Here is a 15,690-nt window from a genome sequence, read left to right as displayed (position 1 = left end):
CTGGGGTCCCTCCCACTTCTGAGTGAGAGCCCGGCGCAGCCCTTGGGCCCCTTTATTGAAACGACTCACAGCACAGTATGGAGACAGCGCTGGCTGGCTTGAGCCCAGGAGGCTGAGAAGCCGAGGTCCCAGCATCCCTCACTGCCCCTGGGGAGGCTTCCTCCAGGAAGGCCACCAGCCCCAGCAGCCCTGGGCAGGAGGGGGCAGTCCGTCCACGGAGGCCATAAGAGCACTTGGAGTCAGGGGGGCCCTGCAGCGCTGCCCGAGGCTGGGGGCCCCCAAAGTCTCACAGTTGTGGCACGAGCGGGGTGGCAGGTGCACCCTCAGCTGCTTTTCTGAGCTCGCTCTTCCACGTAGAGCTGCATCTGGTGGACAGAATCAAACAGCCTCAGCTGGGTGCCAGCTCTGGAGGGGCAGGCAGGGCGCAAGCTCGGGAGGTGCTCCTCCCGCCTTCCCCCTCCCACAGGGCCGAGGAGGCGGGGACTGGCCCCCTGGCCCTCCCCTCCAAGCCCTGCTCTGCAAGGCCGAACCTCCGGAGCAGCCCCTGCAGCTCACCTTCAGAATGTCCGACGTCATGGTCTTCAGGGGTATCAGCCGGGGGTCGTGCATGTGGACATCCTGCTCGTCGGCCAGGATCCACGGGAAATCCTAGGAGGCGGCCCGGGTGAGGGGTGGAAGGGGCCCTGCCTGGCCCACCCTCACTCTGCTGCCCCTCCCCTCCAGAGCTGGGGTCCTGAGACTTGAGGAGCAATGGAATTCTCAGGGGCCTGTTTGGCAATGCAGATTCCCGGGCCCCACCCGCGAGGCTGAGTGCGTAGAGCCCAGCTGATTTCACAAGCCCAGGTGCTGATTCCAGAACCGGTGGACAGAGGCCCCCTCTGTGGAGAACCCAGCCCCCGTCAGCACTGGGTGCCCGCAGGAGCAGCGACTAGGTGTGTGCAGGCAGTCCACACACAGGAGGACCTGCAGGGCCCCTACCCAGGGTGAACGGAGGCGCTACGAGCCCCTCCAGCCCCTCACCTTGATGACCTGGATCTTCTCCATGTTGCGAGTGGCGGCTTCTCTCGTGTGCACCAGGACTGTGAAGGTGCAGCCTGGAGAGGGGAGAGCTTGGTCAAGGCTAAGCGGCCCCGCCTGGACGCCTCCAGCCCCACAGGGTGTAAACCGCGTGCTAAGAAAAGGCACAGTCCGGGGCTGGCATTGTGGCCTTGACCCCACAGCCCACACAAGCTCCCTGCAAATGCGCCTGGGGAAATAGAGGAAGATGGCCCAAGTGCTTGGGCCCCTGCCACCCACGTGGGAGACCCAGATGAAACGCCTGGCTTCAGCCTGGCCCGGCCCTGGCCACTGTGGCCATCTGGGGAGTGAACCAGCAGATGGGAGATCTCTCACTCTCTCCTCTCTGGAACTCTGCCTTTTAAAAGGGCACAGTCCCCAGGGAGACTGCAGCCGGGTGGCGTTGATGGGGAACCTTCCTGGAGGAGATGGGTTCCCAGGTTCTGAGGGGCAGGAAGAGCCGAGGCTGCTGCAGCCAAACGGGGGGCGGGGGCCCGTGGGGGGACAGGAGCGGCCCACCTGGGGGGTTGTGGTCCAGCACGGCGTCACACACGCTGATCTTCAGGATGAAGGCTCGCAGCAGCTGCTCCACGTGAGACAGCAAGGAGTCGGAGCTGGGAAGGAAGAAGGGGCCTCCGTGACACGGTGCCCTCCTTCCCCCTGGCAGGAGGTCACCCCCGGAAGCAGACTGGGGTCCCAGAGCCCTGTGGCACCCCAGGAGTCGCCAGCTCCCAGCGGCGCTGACTCTGCCACACAGGGTGACCTCGGTCGCCATGCCTTTCTGAGTGGGGGGCAGCCCGGCCAGATGCCCCAGGGTGAGGGGGGACCACTCGCAGAGAACAGCAGAGGGCGTTGTACGCAGCTGCAAGCCCAGTCCCCTGACCATGCACACAAGCACAACACCCCACCTTCCACCCTTCCTGGGCGGATGAGCCTGGCCACGGCTACAGGGGGCCACCTGCCGCCCTGGTCCAGGATCTCATCGTAAGTTACCCTGATAAACCCTTCTCTCATGTGGAACGTCCATTTATTTATTTATCTATTTAATATTTTAACCTTATTTGAAAGGTAGAGACAAGACACATACACAGATCTTCCATCCACGGCTTCACTCCCCAGAGGCACACAACGGCCGGGGCTGGGCCAGCCTGGAGCCAGGAACCCAGAATTCAGTCTGGGTCTCCCATGTGGGTGGCAGGGCACTAGCACTGATGGGCATTAGCAGGAAGCTGGAATCTGAAGCAGAGCCAGAACGGGAACCCAGGACTCTGATACGGGATAGAGGGATTTCAAACAGTGTCTTAATAGCTGCACCAAACACCAGCCCCTGGAGCTTCCCGGTTAGCTGCCGGCAGACCAGTTACCACGGCAGGGTCTGGCTGCTCAGCAGCCACTGCTGCCTTCTCCCCGTAATGCCGACGCAGGGGAGAGCCCCGGGAGCCAAAGACCACTAGGACTGTGGGCGACTGCACGTGGGCTGAACCGGCAGCTCCGACCAGTCCCCCGAAGCAGCAAGGCAGGAAAGAAGGCCCTCTGGCTGGGCGCTCCCCGCCGCGGGACACCAGAGGTGATGGGATTATGCTGGCGGAGACCAAAGGAAACACAGACGAGGGCAGCGGCCCACCCACGGGAGGCCTCCCCAGGGCAGACAGACAGCATCCTGCTGGGCTGAGCGCACTCCCAGGGCAGCTCCAAGCTACTTACCAGGCTCTGCCCAGAAATGAAGGTTACTAAGAGTAAGAGGAAAAATTCTAATCAATATGCGGTAAATAAAAATAAGAGTAGGGGCCGGGGTTGTGGCACAGCAGGTTAGGCTGCTACCTTGCCGACACCAGCATCCCACATTAACTCTGGTTGGAGTCCCAGATGCTCCACTTCCGATCCAGCTCCCTGCTAGTGTGCCTGGGGAAGCAGCGGAAGATGCTCCAAGCACTTGAGCACCTGCCACCCACACAGGAGACCCAGCGGACTGCCTGGCTCCTGGCTTCAGCGTAGCCCAGCCCTGCCTGTTGCGGCCATGTGGGGAGTGAGCCAGAGGACGGAGGATCTCTCTCTCTCCTTCTCTAACTCTGCCTTTCAAATAAATCTTTCAAGTAAGGGAATCTGCCGGTTCAGCCCACGTGCAGTCGCCCACAGTCCTAGCGGTCTGTGGCTCCCGGGGCTCTCCCCTGCGTCGGCATTACGGGGAGAAGGCAGCAGTGGCTGTCAAGCAGCCAGACCCTGCCGTGGTAACTGGTCTGCGCAGCAGCTAACCGGGTCCGCTGGCTCCTCGTGGAAGTCCCTTCCCTCCGCCATGACAGCCCGAGGCAGGCGCAGGGGTGCGTTTTCTCTGTCCCTGCACAGCTGTACACACCGAAATAAATATATCTTTATAAGTAAATCTTTATTTGAAAGGCAAACTTATAGAAAGAGATCTTCTAGGCACAGGTTCACTCCCCAAATGGCCACAACAGCCAGGTCTGGGCCAGGCTGAAGCCAGGAGCCAGGAGCCAGGAGCTTCTTCTGGATCTCCCACGTGGGTACAAGGGCCCAAGGTTTTGGGCCGTCCTCTGCGGCTTTCTCAGGCACATTAGCAGGGAGCTGGATCGGAAGTGGAGGAGGAAGCCCCTGAACCAATGCCCATATGGGATGCCAGCACTTTAGGGGCATTTAACCCGCTGCACAGTTGTCAGCCCCAATAATTCTTTTTAAAAAGCTAAAATTAAGAGAAAACAATTCCACATATGAATTGGTAGGTGAAGTTATAGGATATAAGAGATGTGTTTTGGTTGAGGGGAAAAGTAACTTGTGTTTAATTTTGATGCCTTCTGCTGGATTTTAAGTTATTATTCATTTACTTACTTGAAAAGCAGACCGACAAACAGGGAGACAGAGGGAGATCTTCCCGTCTCTGGTTTGCTCCCTGAAGGCCCCCAACAGCCAAGACTGGGCCAGGCCAAAGCCAGGAGCCCAGGACCCCACCCGGGTTCCCCACTGAGTAGCTGGGCTCATGTCACTGCCTCCCAGCATGTTAGTAGAAGGCTGGATAGGATACAGAGATGGGACTTGATCCCAGGCACTCCAATATGGGATCCCAAGTGGTGGCTTAACCCACTGCACCACAAGGGCCACCCACAAAGAGTATTTTTGTCCTACAGTAAGAGGGCAGGGCCGGCGCGGTGCCGCAGCAGGTTAAGCCAGTGTCTGCAATGTCCACATCTCATATCAAAGTGCTGATGCCTCCCAGCTGCTCCGCTCCCAGTCGGCTCCCTGCCAAAGCACCTGGGAGGGCTTCGCTGTCTCAAGTGCACAGACACTAAGGCCAGGACAGGGACGGCCAAGTGGGGACTTGGGGTTTGATCCTGGGGTGGATCAGATAGTTCCTGCTACAGTGTGATGCGTCCCTGGCCCCCCAAATTGGTCCCCAACGATCCTGGTGACAGAGGACCTGGGGGCACCACCGCTGCCGACTGGGCTCAGGGGCGCACCCTGGGGGCACTGAGGTTGGCCTCCTGGGTTGGACGCCGCTGCCCAGGGCCCTAGCCGCTGCTGGCCGGCAAGTTTCCTAACAAATGATGCTAGCGGTGTAGTCCCAGGAGACGGCGCAGGTTCGCAGTACAAGTCCCTACTAAACATTTAGCACTTGGATGCTCCTTCCACTAGGGCTCTGGGTAAGCACAAGAAACAGACTGATCAGTATTGTCATTTCCACGGTCATCTTTTCTCTCTGTTTGTTCATGTGCCTCTGTGATAGCTGTAGACTCTGCTTACAAGCCAAATATGCCTACAAGACAATGCTAGAAACCTCTCACGTGGGGCTGGCCTCGTGGCGCAGTGGGTAAGCTGCCACTGGTGATGCCGGCATCCCACATGGGAGTGCAGGTTCAAGTCCCACCTGCTCCTCTTCTGATCCAGCTCCCTGCTGATGCACCTGGGAAGGCAATGGACAATGGCCCAAGTGCTGGGGCCCCTGCCAATCACGTGAGAGCCCTGGATGGAGCTCCTGGCTCCAGCCTGGTCCAGACCTGACCATTGTGGCCATGTGGGGAGTGAAGCAATGATGGAAGATCAACCTCTCGATCTCTGTCTCTCCCCTCCCCGCCCCCCCCATCACTATGCCTTTAAAATAAATAAGTAAATCTTAAGGAAGAAAAAACAAAACGCCAAACCCTCCCAGGCTCAGGGACACGCGAGATCGTAAGCAGCTGCTGCAAGGGTGACACACAGACACAGCCTGACCAGCACCACCTCCTCTCTCCCGGACTCTCCCTCCCTCTTGGCTCCCGCCTCTGCCGGGAACACGGGGTCCTTGTCACGTTCACTGCTGCCCTGAGATGGGCTGCAGGCCCCGCCTGATCGTGGCTCAGAGGCCTTCGTGGCTCCAGCTGGAGCCACCTGCTCTCAGAGTGACCCTGGCCCTGCCGGCCCCCTCTCTAGCCACACAGGATGCCTGCGGTCACCACGAACACAGCCCCCTGACCACGCATAAGCACAACACCTCGTCTTTCCCCTCCCCGGCTCTGGGGCAGAATACGTGGGTAAGCCTGGCTGAAGCCAAGGCCGCCGGCCACCCTGGTCTGCGACGCCCCAGCACTCTCCTTTGCTCTCACGCAAAGCGTCCGTCTTCATCCTTTGGTCTCAGGATTCCTGGCCTGGGGTGGGGAGCATTACAAGCCCACCCACACGCACCACCACCACACCCGGACAGCTTCTAGGACCCAGCCCATGTCAGAGTGAGAGGGAGGGGCCCCGGGGCTTCCTGGGTGTTTGTAAATCACCAGGACACCAAGCTGGGCGGGAGGGGTGCATGTGAACTCACGTGGCCAGTGGGGACAAGCTCCTGACCCCACAGGAAGCACGGGTGGACGCTAACACCTGGGCACAAGGTCAACCTCAGCTGCCTATGGGCCGGGCGCTTGCCTGGGAAACCAGGACATCGGTCGGCATCCTGGCTGGTCCCCGACCAGGGCACCCCGGGAGGCCGTGCCATCGCCCTGGACCTTGGTCTCCGCAGCCTGGGACAGACATTCAGAGGCCGCGATTTCCCAGGTGACACAGGAGGGTGTCCACGTGCCTGGCGCCACCAAGGCCAGCGTGGGCCAGCCACGCCCCCGCGGTGACAGGCTGAGGCCTTGCTGGGCAGGCACATCTGGCGTTTTCTCCTCCATCAAGGTATTCAGGGCTGCCAGGAAGGGCGGGGGCGGGGCGGCGCTGCGGCTCAGCAGGTTAAGCCGCCGCGTGCTAGGCCACGTGCTAAGCTGGCATCCCATATTGCAGCACCAGTTTAGAGTCCTGGCTGCTCGGCTGCTAACCCAGCTCCCTGCTAATCCACCTGGGAAAGCAGAAGGATTGGCCAAGTACTTGGGCTCCTGCCACCCACACAGGAGACCCGGATGCAGTTCCCAGCTCCTGGCTTCAGCCTGGCCCAGCCCTGGCTGTTGTGGCCATTTGGGGAGTGAACCAGCAGATGGAAGATCTCTCTCTCTGTCTCTCCTTCTCTCTTACTCTGACTTTCAAACAAATAAACAAATCTTTTTTAAGAATTTTATTTGAAAGTCAGAGTTACAGAGAGATCTTCCATCCACTGGGTCACTCACCAGATGGCCGCAATGGCCAGGAGCCAGGAACTTCTTCCAGGTCTCCCACACATTTGGGCCATCCTCCACCGCTTCTCCCAGGTCATCCAGCAGGGAGCTGTATGAGAAGTGGAGCAGCCGGGACCCAAACTGGTGCCCATATGGGATGCCAGTGTTGCAGGTGGTGGCTTAAACCTCTGTGCCACAATGCTGGCCCCTCAAAGAAATATCTTTTTTTTTTTTTTTTGACAGGCAGAGTGGACAGTGAGAGAGAAAGACAGAGAGAAAGGTCTTCCTTTGCCATTGGTTCACCCCCCAATTGCCGCTGCAGCTGGCATACCACGCTGATCTGAAGCCAGGAGCCAGGTGCTTCTCCTGGTCTCCCATGCGGGTGCGGGCCCAAGTACTTGAGCCATCCTCCATTGCACTCCCAGGCCACAGCAGAGAGCTGGCCAGGAAGAGGGGCAACCGGGACAGAATCCAGCGCCCCGACTGGGACTAGAACCCGGAATGCCAGTGCCACAGGTGGAGGATTAGCCTAGTGAGCCACGGCAGCGGCCCCAAAGAAATATCTTTTAAAAAAAGGAAATAAATAGGGGCTGGCGCTGTGGCGCAGTGGGTTAACGCCCTGGCCTGAAGTGCCAGCATCCCATATGGGCGCCAGTTCTAGTCCCAGCTGCTCCACTTCCGATCCAGCTCCCTGCTGTGGCCTGGGAAAGCAGAAGAAGATGACCCAAGTCCTTGGGCCCCTGCACCCACGTGGGAGACCCAGAAGAAGCTTCTGGCTCCTGGCTTCGGATCGGCGCAACTCTGGCCATTGCAGCCAATTGGGGAGTGAACCAGCGGATGGAAGACCTCTCTCTCTGCCTCTCCTCTCTCTCTGTGTAACTTTCAAAAAAAGAAAGAAAAAAAGAAAGGAAGGAAGGAAGGGAGGGAGGGAAGGGAGGGAGGGAGGGAGGGAGGGAGCCAAGGGGCCGGCTACTAGGGACCTCACACCAGCGAGCAGGAGGGGTTGGGGCAGCAGCTCACCTGATGGACAGCAGCGGAGGCTGGGTGATCTCAAAGACGAATTTCTCCACTGGGCGGTGCTCTTTATCCAAAATCACCACCACCACTTTCTCCACGTCATTCTGCAAGGGCAGGATCCCCCACTGCAGGGCCAGACAGCCCGCTCCGCCCCACCCCTCCCCACCCGAGGATGCTGGAAAAGGCACGCTCAGCTCTGCGGGGCCAAGGGGCCCCGAGCACCCAGAAAGCAGGTCTGCGGTGTTCAAGTTGACAATGGACCTGGGAGGTAGGGATGGGGGTCCTAGGAAACCCGACACCAGGAAACCTGGAGCGGCCTGGCCCAGACAGAAGTTAGTGTGGGTGGAGGACAGCGACAGGCTCTGGGGCAGCCCCACAAGGCCAAGGCACCCTGCACGTGGCCCGCGTGGCCTGGGGCCCATCCCTGGGTGGCAGCAGGGAATGGCTTCCACGGGTTAAAGCCAGGAGGACCCGACCTGGCCCTGGGGTCAGCCCCTCCCGGAGGTGGGAGACCGAGCGGGGACGAGCTGGCCGGCAGGGCCCAGGCCCTCACCTTCTCCAGGAGCGGCTTGACGCAGTGCAGGGTGTCCTGGATGTACTGGTTCAGCTCCGGGTGGCAGGACATCTGCACACAGCACACACCCGGGCGGCACGGATGGGGAAACTGCCCTGCCACCCCGCCCCCAGCACCCTCCACGGCACCCTACCCGAGACCCCGCCTCCCTTCGTGGGGCTAACAGCCGTGACCCTCTGTGTGTGAAAGCAATGGCAAGGCTAGACTTGACAGCAGCAGGGCTCCCGCCCGAGTCGTGTGCACCCGGGATCTAGCACTCCAGCCAGACTTCGGGGAGGTAAGCCCTGGGCCGCTGTGCGGCCTCAGGCACACGGCTTCTCTGAGCTCTGGTGACTTCATCTGTTAAGATCTCGTCAAGAAAAAGTGCTCACTTCCATCTGAATAAGTGAACACCCGACACGGCGGGTACACACAAGGGCCAATGATGGTTCGGCTTTTCCCTGTCTCTCCTTGAAGCCTCCACCACGTTCCCAGGGACAGGCACTGCTGGGCCTGCCTTCCAACCTTAAACAACCCCCGCAGGGCTCAGAGTCCACGCGGGGAGGGGGGAGGTGCCAGAAATCTACACAATCCTCTCCAGACCCCAAGGTTCCCCGGCTCCGGGGGCTCCCCGAACGCGCCCCGGCCCCAGGGCCACTCTCTTCCCAGAGCCTGGTCCCCAACTTCCGGGGAGCGGGAACATTAGAGGCGCAAGGGCGGCTGCAGGGACCGTGGAGAGAGGGGCTGGGCCCGCCGGCGTGTGGGGATTCCCCTAAAAATCCCCCTTCCCCTCTTTCGCGCCTCCGGGGCGCACAGGCCCCAGCGCCGCGCGGGCTCACCTGCACCGGCACGTTGTATTTCTTGCGCTTCTGGAAGATGCCCACCGGGTAGACCTCGCGCACGTAGAGGATGAGGTGCACCGCCACCTCCAGGAACTCGCAAAGCACATCGGCCACCACTGCGGACAGCACGCAGCCGGCCGCGCTCGCGGGCGCCCGCGGACTCCCGCGGCCCCGGCCCCTGCCCCTGCCCCCGGCCCCCGCCCCGCCCGCAGGCCCGGCCCCCTACCTTGGCCAAAGTTGAGGTCCTGCCGCGTGAGCGTGGTCATCCTCCCCGCTCCCTGGGGTGGGCACACGGCCAGGGGTGGGTCCACAGGCCCGACAGCCCAGGCGCTCCCCCGCGTCGGCGGAGGCTCGGGGCAGGGCGGCCCTTCCCACACAGGGTCAGGGACGCCGACCCCGGGTCTTGGGGGGGCGGCAGCAGCACCCCCGATCAGCCTCCGAGACCCGCAAAACCTGCAGGGCCGCGGACGCAGAGGGAAACAGCCGGCGGCCAAGGGCCGAGCGCGCAGAGCGGGACGCGCCCGCGCTGGAAGAAAACCCCGCCCCGTGCGGAGCCGAGCGCCTCTCTGGTGGGAAACCTGCCCGTTCTCCCTGCCCTCGGTACCGGCTCCGACCTCGGTTCCCGCACCGGTTCCGGTCGGGGCTCCAGGGCCGGGAGGCTGCGACCCGACCGCTCGCGCCTCCCGCCCAGCCCGCACCCTCTGCGCGGCTCGGTGACGTCCGCGGCGCTCCGCCGGGTCCTAGCGCCGCCTCAGGCCACGCCCTCTACCCAGAACAGGCCAACCAGGGCCTCGCACTGGGCGGGCCCGGCCCGTTGTGGGCGGGGCTTGTGTGGGTCGGGTTCGCGGAGACCGCAGCACCGCCTCCCTTCGACGTCAGGTGGGGCGGAGAAACGCAACTTTGGTGTCCAGCGCGGAACGCACAGCCTTTTCCCCTCTAGGGCATCTCCCTTGCTCCAGGGACACTGGATAGGGGCTGTGGGCGAGGGCAGAGACATCTGCTAGCCTCGAACGCTCAGCCGCCCGAGCGAAAGCGCATCCGTTGGCTCCGGGCGGGGTCGGGGCGGACGCGTGTGGGGAGCGATGGTGGTGGTGCACCGGGCGCGCCCCGCCCCCGCCATCCCCACGTGGAACCTGGAGCCTGCTCGGCTCCGAACGTGTGCAGGCCCCAGGCTTGAGAGTGCCCGGGGAGACCTCGCTAAGGCCTCAGAATGACAGCACGTGCGAGCTGCTGGGACGGCTAACCCGTCACAGAGCGGCGTGACCGCGGAGGCTCACAGCTAGTTGGGGTGGGGGCACCGGCCCAGGGGCCTCCTTCCACAGGCGTGGACCCGGTCCGCAACAGCTGAAAGGGCTCTCGGACATAATGGCAATAGCAACGCTAGCACAGAGCCAAACGCTAGCACTTCCGGGCCAAACACCGGCTGCTTTAATTCCTGCATCAACCCTAGGAACCAAGTATCCATCTCACAGCCCCTCTTTAGCGATGGTGAGACATTTCCCTAATTCGACAAAATCCCACGGTTGAAATAGAAACCCAAGCGCGCGTTACCATCTGTGCACAAACTGAACCGGGAACGTTAACTAATGGTTTACACTTCCTTGTTGGAGACCTGCCCACCCCCTCCCTCCCTCCAGTCCTGCACCCAACGCAGGTGTGATGGGAAGGGAAGCAGTCATTTGGCCAATTAAACCAGGAATGTCAGCCCGACCTAGGGAAGCTGCATCAGAATCCCCAGGGAGGCTCTTCAACCAGGCCCTGCAGCCTGGACCCACCTGATCCAGGTCCAGGTGCATGCCAGGCACTGGTCCTTTATTTTTTTTATTTATTTTGACAGGCGGAGTTACAGAGGGAGCCAGAGAGAAAGGTCTTACTTCCATTGGTTCACCTCCCCATCCCCCAAATGGCCGCTACGGCTGGAGCCAAAGCCAGGAGCCAGGTGCTCCTCCCAGTCTCCCATGGGGTGCAGGGCCCAAGGACCTGGGCCATCCTCCACTGCCCTCCCGGGCCACAGCAGAGAGCTGGACTGGAAGAGGAGCAATCAGGCAGAATCCGGAGCCCCAACCGGGACTAGAACCTGGGGTGCCGGCGCCTCAGGCGAAAGATTAGCCTAGTGAGCCATAGTGCTGGCTGCACTGGTCCTTTAACTAGCTCCCCAGGGCCCAGGGTTGCCGAGGAAGTGTGGGAATTGCCTTGGTTTGGGCTGTTCCTAGGGAGCGTCTGCATTTTGCAAAATTGCAATGCTTAACCCCAAGGGACCGAAGACCTCCTCCTGGTGCGCCTAGTGGCACACGTGGGGCAAGCGACCTTTCTCAAGACTCGGAGACCAGCAGGTGCACACGGCGCCTGGCTGAGGGCTCCCCGGCCTGTGGACAGTCCCCCGGCTCCCTGAGGTTGAATCCTCGCAGCTGTGTGGGTTGCAGACTGTCTCAGGAGACTGCCCCAGCAGCTTTCTGGCTGGCAGTCCGGGGCGGGGGGGGGGGGGGGGGGGGAGTCTTTGTAACAGGTGCTTGTGACTAGAGCCCAGGGTGGGGAGCTACTTCTGTGTGGTGTCCCTGGACCTGGTGGGAGGGAGGTGGAGCCCAAGCCAGGCCCTCCCTCCACGGGCCCCCGCCCCGCCCCTGCGCCTGAACAGACACAGTGCAAGCCACCTATAGGTCCCCTGACACACAGAGCTAAGTCCTGAGGACAGAAACCCAACAGCCTCCCTTTCCTTTGGGGAAATCGAGGTCCCAGTGGCCTCTGAATGGAGAGAACTGGCCTTCTCGACCTTTGGATGGAAACATCTGGGTTTGGAACCTTGGCTTCAGAGCTGATCAGTCAGCCTGGAGGCACGTGGGCCAGGACTCACCTGGCGTGACCCCTGGCCCCCCGAGGGCATCAGTCAGGGAGAGACAGGCTGGACAGATGTTCCCTGCGCTGCTGAGGGACTGAGGTTCCACGGGGGCTGAGAACCTGGGGGACAGGAAGACCCGGCCATCCATGGGGCTCTGAGCATCTGGCTTCCCCTATCTTAATCGCATCAGCATGATGGATGGGCTAGGGGCTGGATTACATTATGGGGTTAATTTATTACATTCCGGAATACCCTTGTGCCAGGAGACTGTTTCTCAGAGTTATTTGCATGTTTTCCCACCATAATGACAATATGCAGACAGGCAGCCGGGAGCAAAGGATGCGGGTTTGGGAGGCCAGAGAGCTTATTTGCCACCTGGAGCAGGTCCCTGAGGGCCGCCATGGGGAAAGAGGCAAATTCACTCCCAGAGATATTTCACAGCCATGGAGAGGAGGCGCTGGGAGAGGGGTGGGCGCCTGAGCTCCGGCCACTGCCCCTGTGCAGACAGAGGCTTACAGCACACAAGGAGGCAGCTGGCTCAGGCAACAGGCCCAAGGACCCAGACCTAAGATGCTTCAAGAGCCCCCTACCCGCCAGGCTACAGAGGACCTGTTCTCTATGCCGTCCTGCCTAAGGCTCCCAGGACACCATGGTGTGGCCGGGGGGCACCACGCGTAGCCTGGCAACGATTCCACTGCCGCCCCGATGCTCGGGGGCCCAGCCAGCTGGACCGCCCCTCGAGCAGGGCGTCAGCCTCATGCGCCCCATCTGGTTCCTGGCCACGCTCAGGCTCTCGAGGAGTGCATGTTCCACGCGGAATGAAACAGTGACGAGGAATGAGGTGATGGGGCGCCGCGGCTCCTTCCTGCTGCCCAGCCTGGATATCATGTGAGGCAAGGGCGGAGCTGTTTGCAAAGACAAAGCCAGGGCTCTGGGATGTTCCTGCCGGCACGGCTGTCCCCACTGGGCCTGCTCGCGTGTCCGACCTGCTGCGTCTCTCCCCAGCCCTGCTCCTTTTGCCAACTGGGAGGCCCGCCCCTCTCTCAACCTCAGTTTGCTCCCGTGTAAGATGGGCTGAGCATAGGAGATAGCGTTTGTGAAACTAGAAAGGGCACAGTGGCTGGCACGTGGCACGTGGCTGCCGAGTCAGTGGTTGCCAGGACACTGAGGCACTCTGGATGCCACTGAGCTTCCCCTTTCCCACATCCCAGGGCAGCGGGGAGCCCTCGGCAGGACAGGCAGCCTCATGGGCCACGGGGCCGGAAAGCAAGAGAGCCCCTCCCCTCCCTCATCCAGCCACTCTGGTGTGAGGCCTGACCTGCACAGCCGCCCCAGGGCCTGGGCCCCCAGCCGGAACGCTGACCTCTGGCCAGGAACACCGACTTCCAGGACTTCAGCTGGAGCGATGCCCGAGACAGTCGCTCAGTGTCTCAGCCTCAGGGGCTCTCGGCCCACTAGGACCTCAGAGTCAACCCACCTGCCACTCCAAAGTAATAGGAAGTCCTTTATTGAGCTAGCATCCACGCAGCCCGAGGGCCACCCCGTGACCTGAGCGTAGTCACAAAGTGCATCGGTCACCACCATCAGTTCCAGAACCTTCCCCACTCCACAGTCCCTCCCCCGCACCCAGCGCCGGCAGCCCGGCCTTGCCCGGATCTCCGCAAAGTGTCCTTTCCTGTAAACGGAACCACGCGCCACGCGGCTCTGTGTCTGGCTTGTTTCACGTGGCATAATGTTTGCAGGCTTCCTCCAGGCCGTGGCCCCCATTAGCACTGCGGTCCTTCCTTCGGCCAAGTGACGGCTCCTGGTATGGGCATAGCACGTGCGCCTATCCACTCACCAGCTGGTGCACACTCGGGCTCACGTTGGCCATTCAACCGTCACATTCTACAGATGGGGAAACGGAGGCCCAGAGTCGGACAGCCTGCAGGGATGGGAGTCCAGGCCTCCCCTCACAGCCCCCTGGCGCTCCTGGGAGAGCGCAGGGAACAGCGCCCAAGGATGTGACGAGCTCGCCCAGCTAGAGAACCTGCGACAGCAGCACTGGGACCGGAGCCTCGGCTGCAGCTCACGGATCCCGGCACACCTCCTCCGTGCGTCTCCCAGGCCCGAGCCACCGTCACCTCCGCTCTGCCACCGCTCCTCGCGGGCTCCCTGCCCTTGCGCTGACTCCACTGCACTCTGTACTCAGCGCTAAGAGTCACAGCGACACTGTTAAAACCCACACCAGTTCCTGTCTGTCCTATCACAACCCTGCAATGGCTCACAGCTCAGACTGAAAAAGCAAAGTTCGTACTGTAGCCTTTGCAGGCTCTCAGGGTCCATGGCACCTCCCTCTCTGACTTACACACTGGCTTCCTCCCTCAGGCAAGCACACGAAACATGCCTCCTGCCTCAGGACCTTTGCACTGGCTCTTGCCCCCCGGCACATCACTGCTCTCCCAACACAAGGATCATAACCTAATATTCTTTGCCAAACACTTCCTTGCCAAAGAGTTCTTTCCAGATGACCTTATGTTAAGTAACCTCTCTCCTAGGGCTGGCGCCCGTGGTGCAGTAGGTTAATCCTCCACCTGTGGCGCCAACATCCCCTAGGGGCGCCGGTTCTAGTCCCGGCTGCCCCTCTTCCCATCCAGCTCTCTGCTATGGCCTGGGAAAGTGGGAAAGCAGTGGAAGATGGCCCAAGTCCTTGGGCCCCTGCACCCACAGGGGAGACCAGGAAGAAGCTCCCGGCTCCTGGCTTCGGGTCGGCATAGCTCCAGCTGTTGCATCCATTGGGGAGTGAACCAGCGGATGGAAGACCTTTCTCTCTGTCTCTCCCTCTCACTGTCTATAACTCTGCCTCTCAAATAAATAAATAATCTTTTTTAAAAAATAACCTCTCTCCCCTTTCATGCTTTCTCTCCCTAAAATGCCTTATTTTTCTTCTTGCAACCATTTATGTGTTAGCTCACATGCTAATCTTCTGTCTCCCTCAACAGGACCCAAGCTCCATTGGCCATGGTTAACTGCTGTATCCCCGCTGCCTGCACACAGTAGGTGCTCAATGCGTGTTTGTGGAAGCGGCGATGCAAACCTTGCCGTCTCCGCCAATCCATCCTGGTACCCCTCGGGCTGATGATGTCACAGCGGCAATGGCTGCTATTTTTCTCTGGAGCAGTTTGCTGTGGCCTGATCTCCTGGGGGGGTGGGGGGGGGAGCTACAGGTAACCCTTGAACTCTGGGAGTTAGGGTGGGAGCTCAAGGGGTCAAGTGGTTGGCCCGCGACCACCCAGATCTCAGGGAAAAAGGATTCCAGTCTTCCAGTCTGCATGGCAGTGCTGTTAAACCCCTGAGCCATAATTTGCCACGCTCTGCAGAAAAAAGGAAAAAACAGTGGAAACCGAGCCAGCTTTTCCCACGTGCCAGGATCCGCCCCCGCCGCTCTTTGATCCTCGCAGTGCCCGTGGCCCCCACTGACCCCATCGTGAGTTATGGGGGCCGTGGGACCCATAACCCAGCATTCCTGGACTCCCGGGGTCGTCAGGACGCGGCGCCCCGCGCGGTGATGAATGAGCCGCCCCGAGCGCGCTGGCTTTGTCCCCATTGCGCCGGCTACGAAGCTTCAGAACAGCTTTGGACGGGGCGTGGCGAGAGGCGGGCCCTGAGTAGCGAGCAGTGAGTGAGTGAGTGGTGTGTGTGTGTGTGTGTGTGTGTTGGGGGCTTTCTCCCTCCCCTGCCGCGGAGGGGGCCCGCAGCTGCACCGTCGGCGCCCAGGTGAGATGGTAGCCTCTGAAGGTCCCCTGGACCCGCAGATCCAAGAGCGACTTCTGTGGGAACGAC

The 15,690-nt window shown here is 61.1% G+C and overlaps 1 protein-coding gene across 1 annotated transcript; it reads right to left on the bottom strand.

Annotated features, from left to right (window-relative positions):
- Position 1: 1 nt before the first annotated feature.
- On the bottom strand, positions 2-9,728 carry MAD2L2 (mitotic arrest deficient 2 like 2). Its single transcript, XM_002724383.6, has 8 exons — positions 9,259-9,728; positions 9,030-9,148; positions 8,191-8,262; positions 7,641-7,741; positions 1,576-1,670; positions 1,021-1,094; positions 556-648; positions 2-365 (listed from the first exon to the last, which is right to left on the bottom strand). The coding sequence occupies exons 1-8, from the start codon at positions 9,296-9,298 to the stop codon at positions 324-326; spliced, it is 636 nt and encodes a 211-aa protein (XP_002724429.2). The 5' UTR covers positions 9,299-9,728; the 3' UTR covers positions 2-323.
- Between the last annotated feature and the right edge of the window lie 5,962 nt (positions 9,729-15,690).

This window comes from Oryctolagus cuniculus, chromosome 7 (assembly GCF_051225735.1).
Source record: "Oryctolagus cuniculus isolate XC-2025 breed Fujian yellow rabbit chromosome 7, ASM5122573v1, whole genome shotgun sequence".
NCBI classification, from domain to species: domain Eukaryota; kingdom Metazoa; phylum Chordata; class Mammalia; order Lagomorpha; family Leporidae; genus Oryctolagus; species Oryctolagus cuniculus.
The sequence above is the reverse complement of the archived record's forward strand: the minus strand, read 5'-3'. Positions and strand labels throughout refer to the sequence as shown.

Bases quoted from the DNA above. Each gene is read 5' to 3' on its own strand.
- MAD2L2 (XM_002724383.6), bottom strand. From the start codon at position 9,298: ATGACCACGCTCACGCGGCAGGACCTCAACTTTGGCCAAG. The intron at 1,671-7,640 runs GTGAGCTGCTGC...CTTCCTTCCCAG, and splicing joins CCTCCGCTGCTGTCCATCAG to CTCCGACTCCTTGCTGTCTC. The intron at 366-555 runs GTGAGCTGCAGG...TCTGTCCACCAG, and splicing joins TGACGTCGGACATTCTGAAG to ATGCAGCTCTACGTGGAAGA.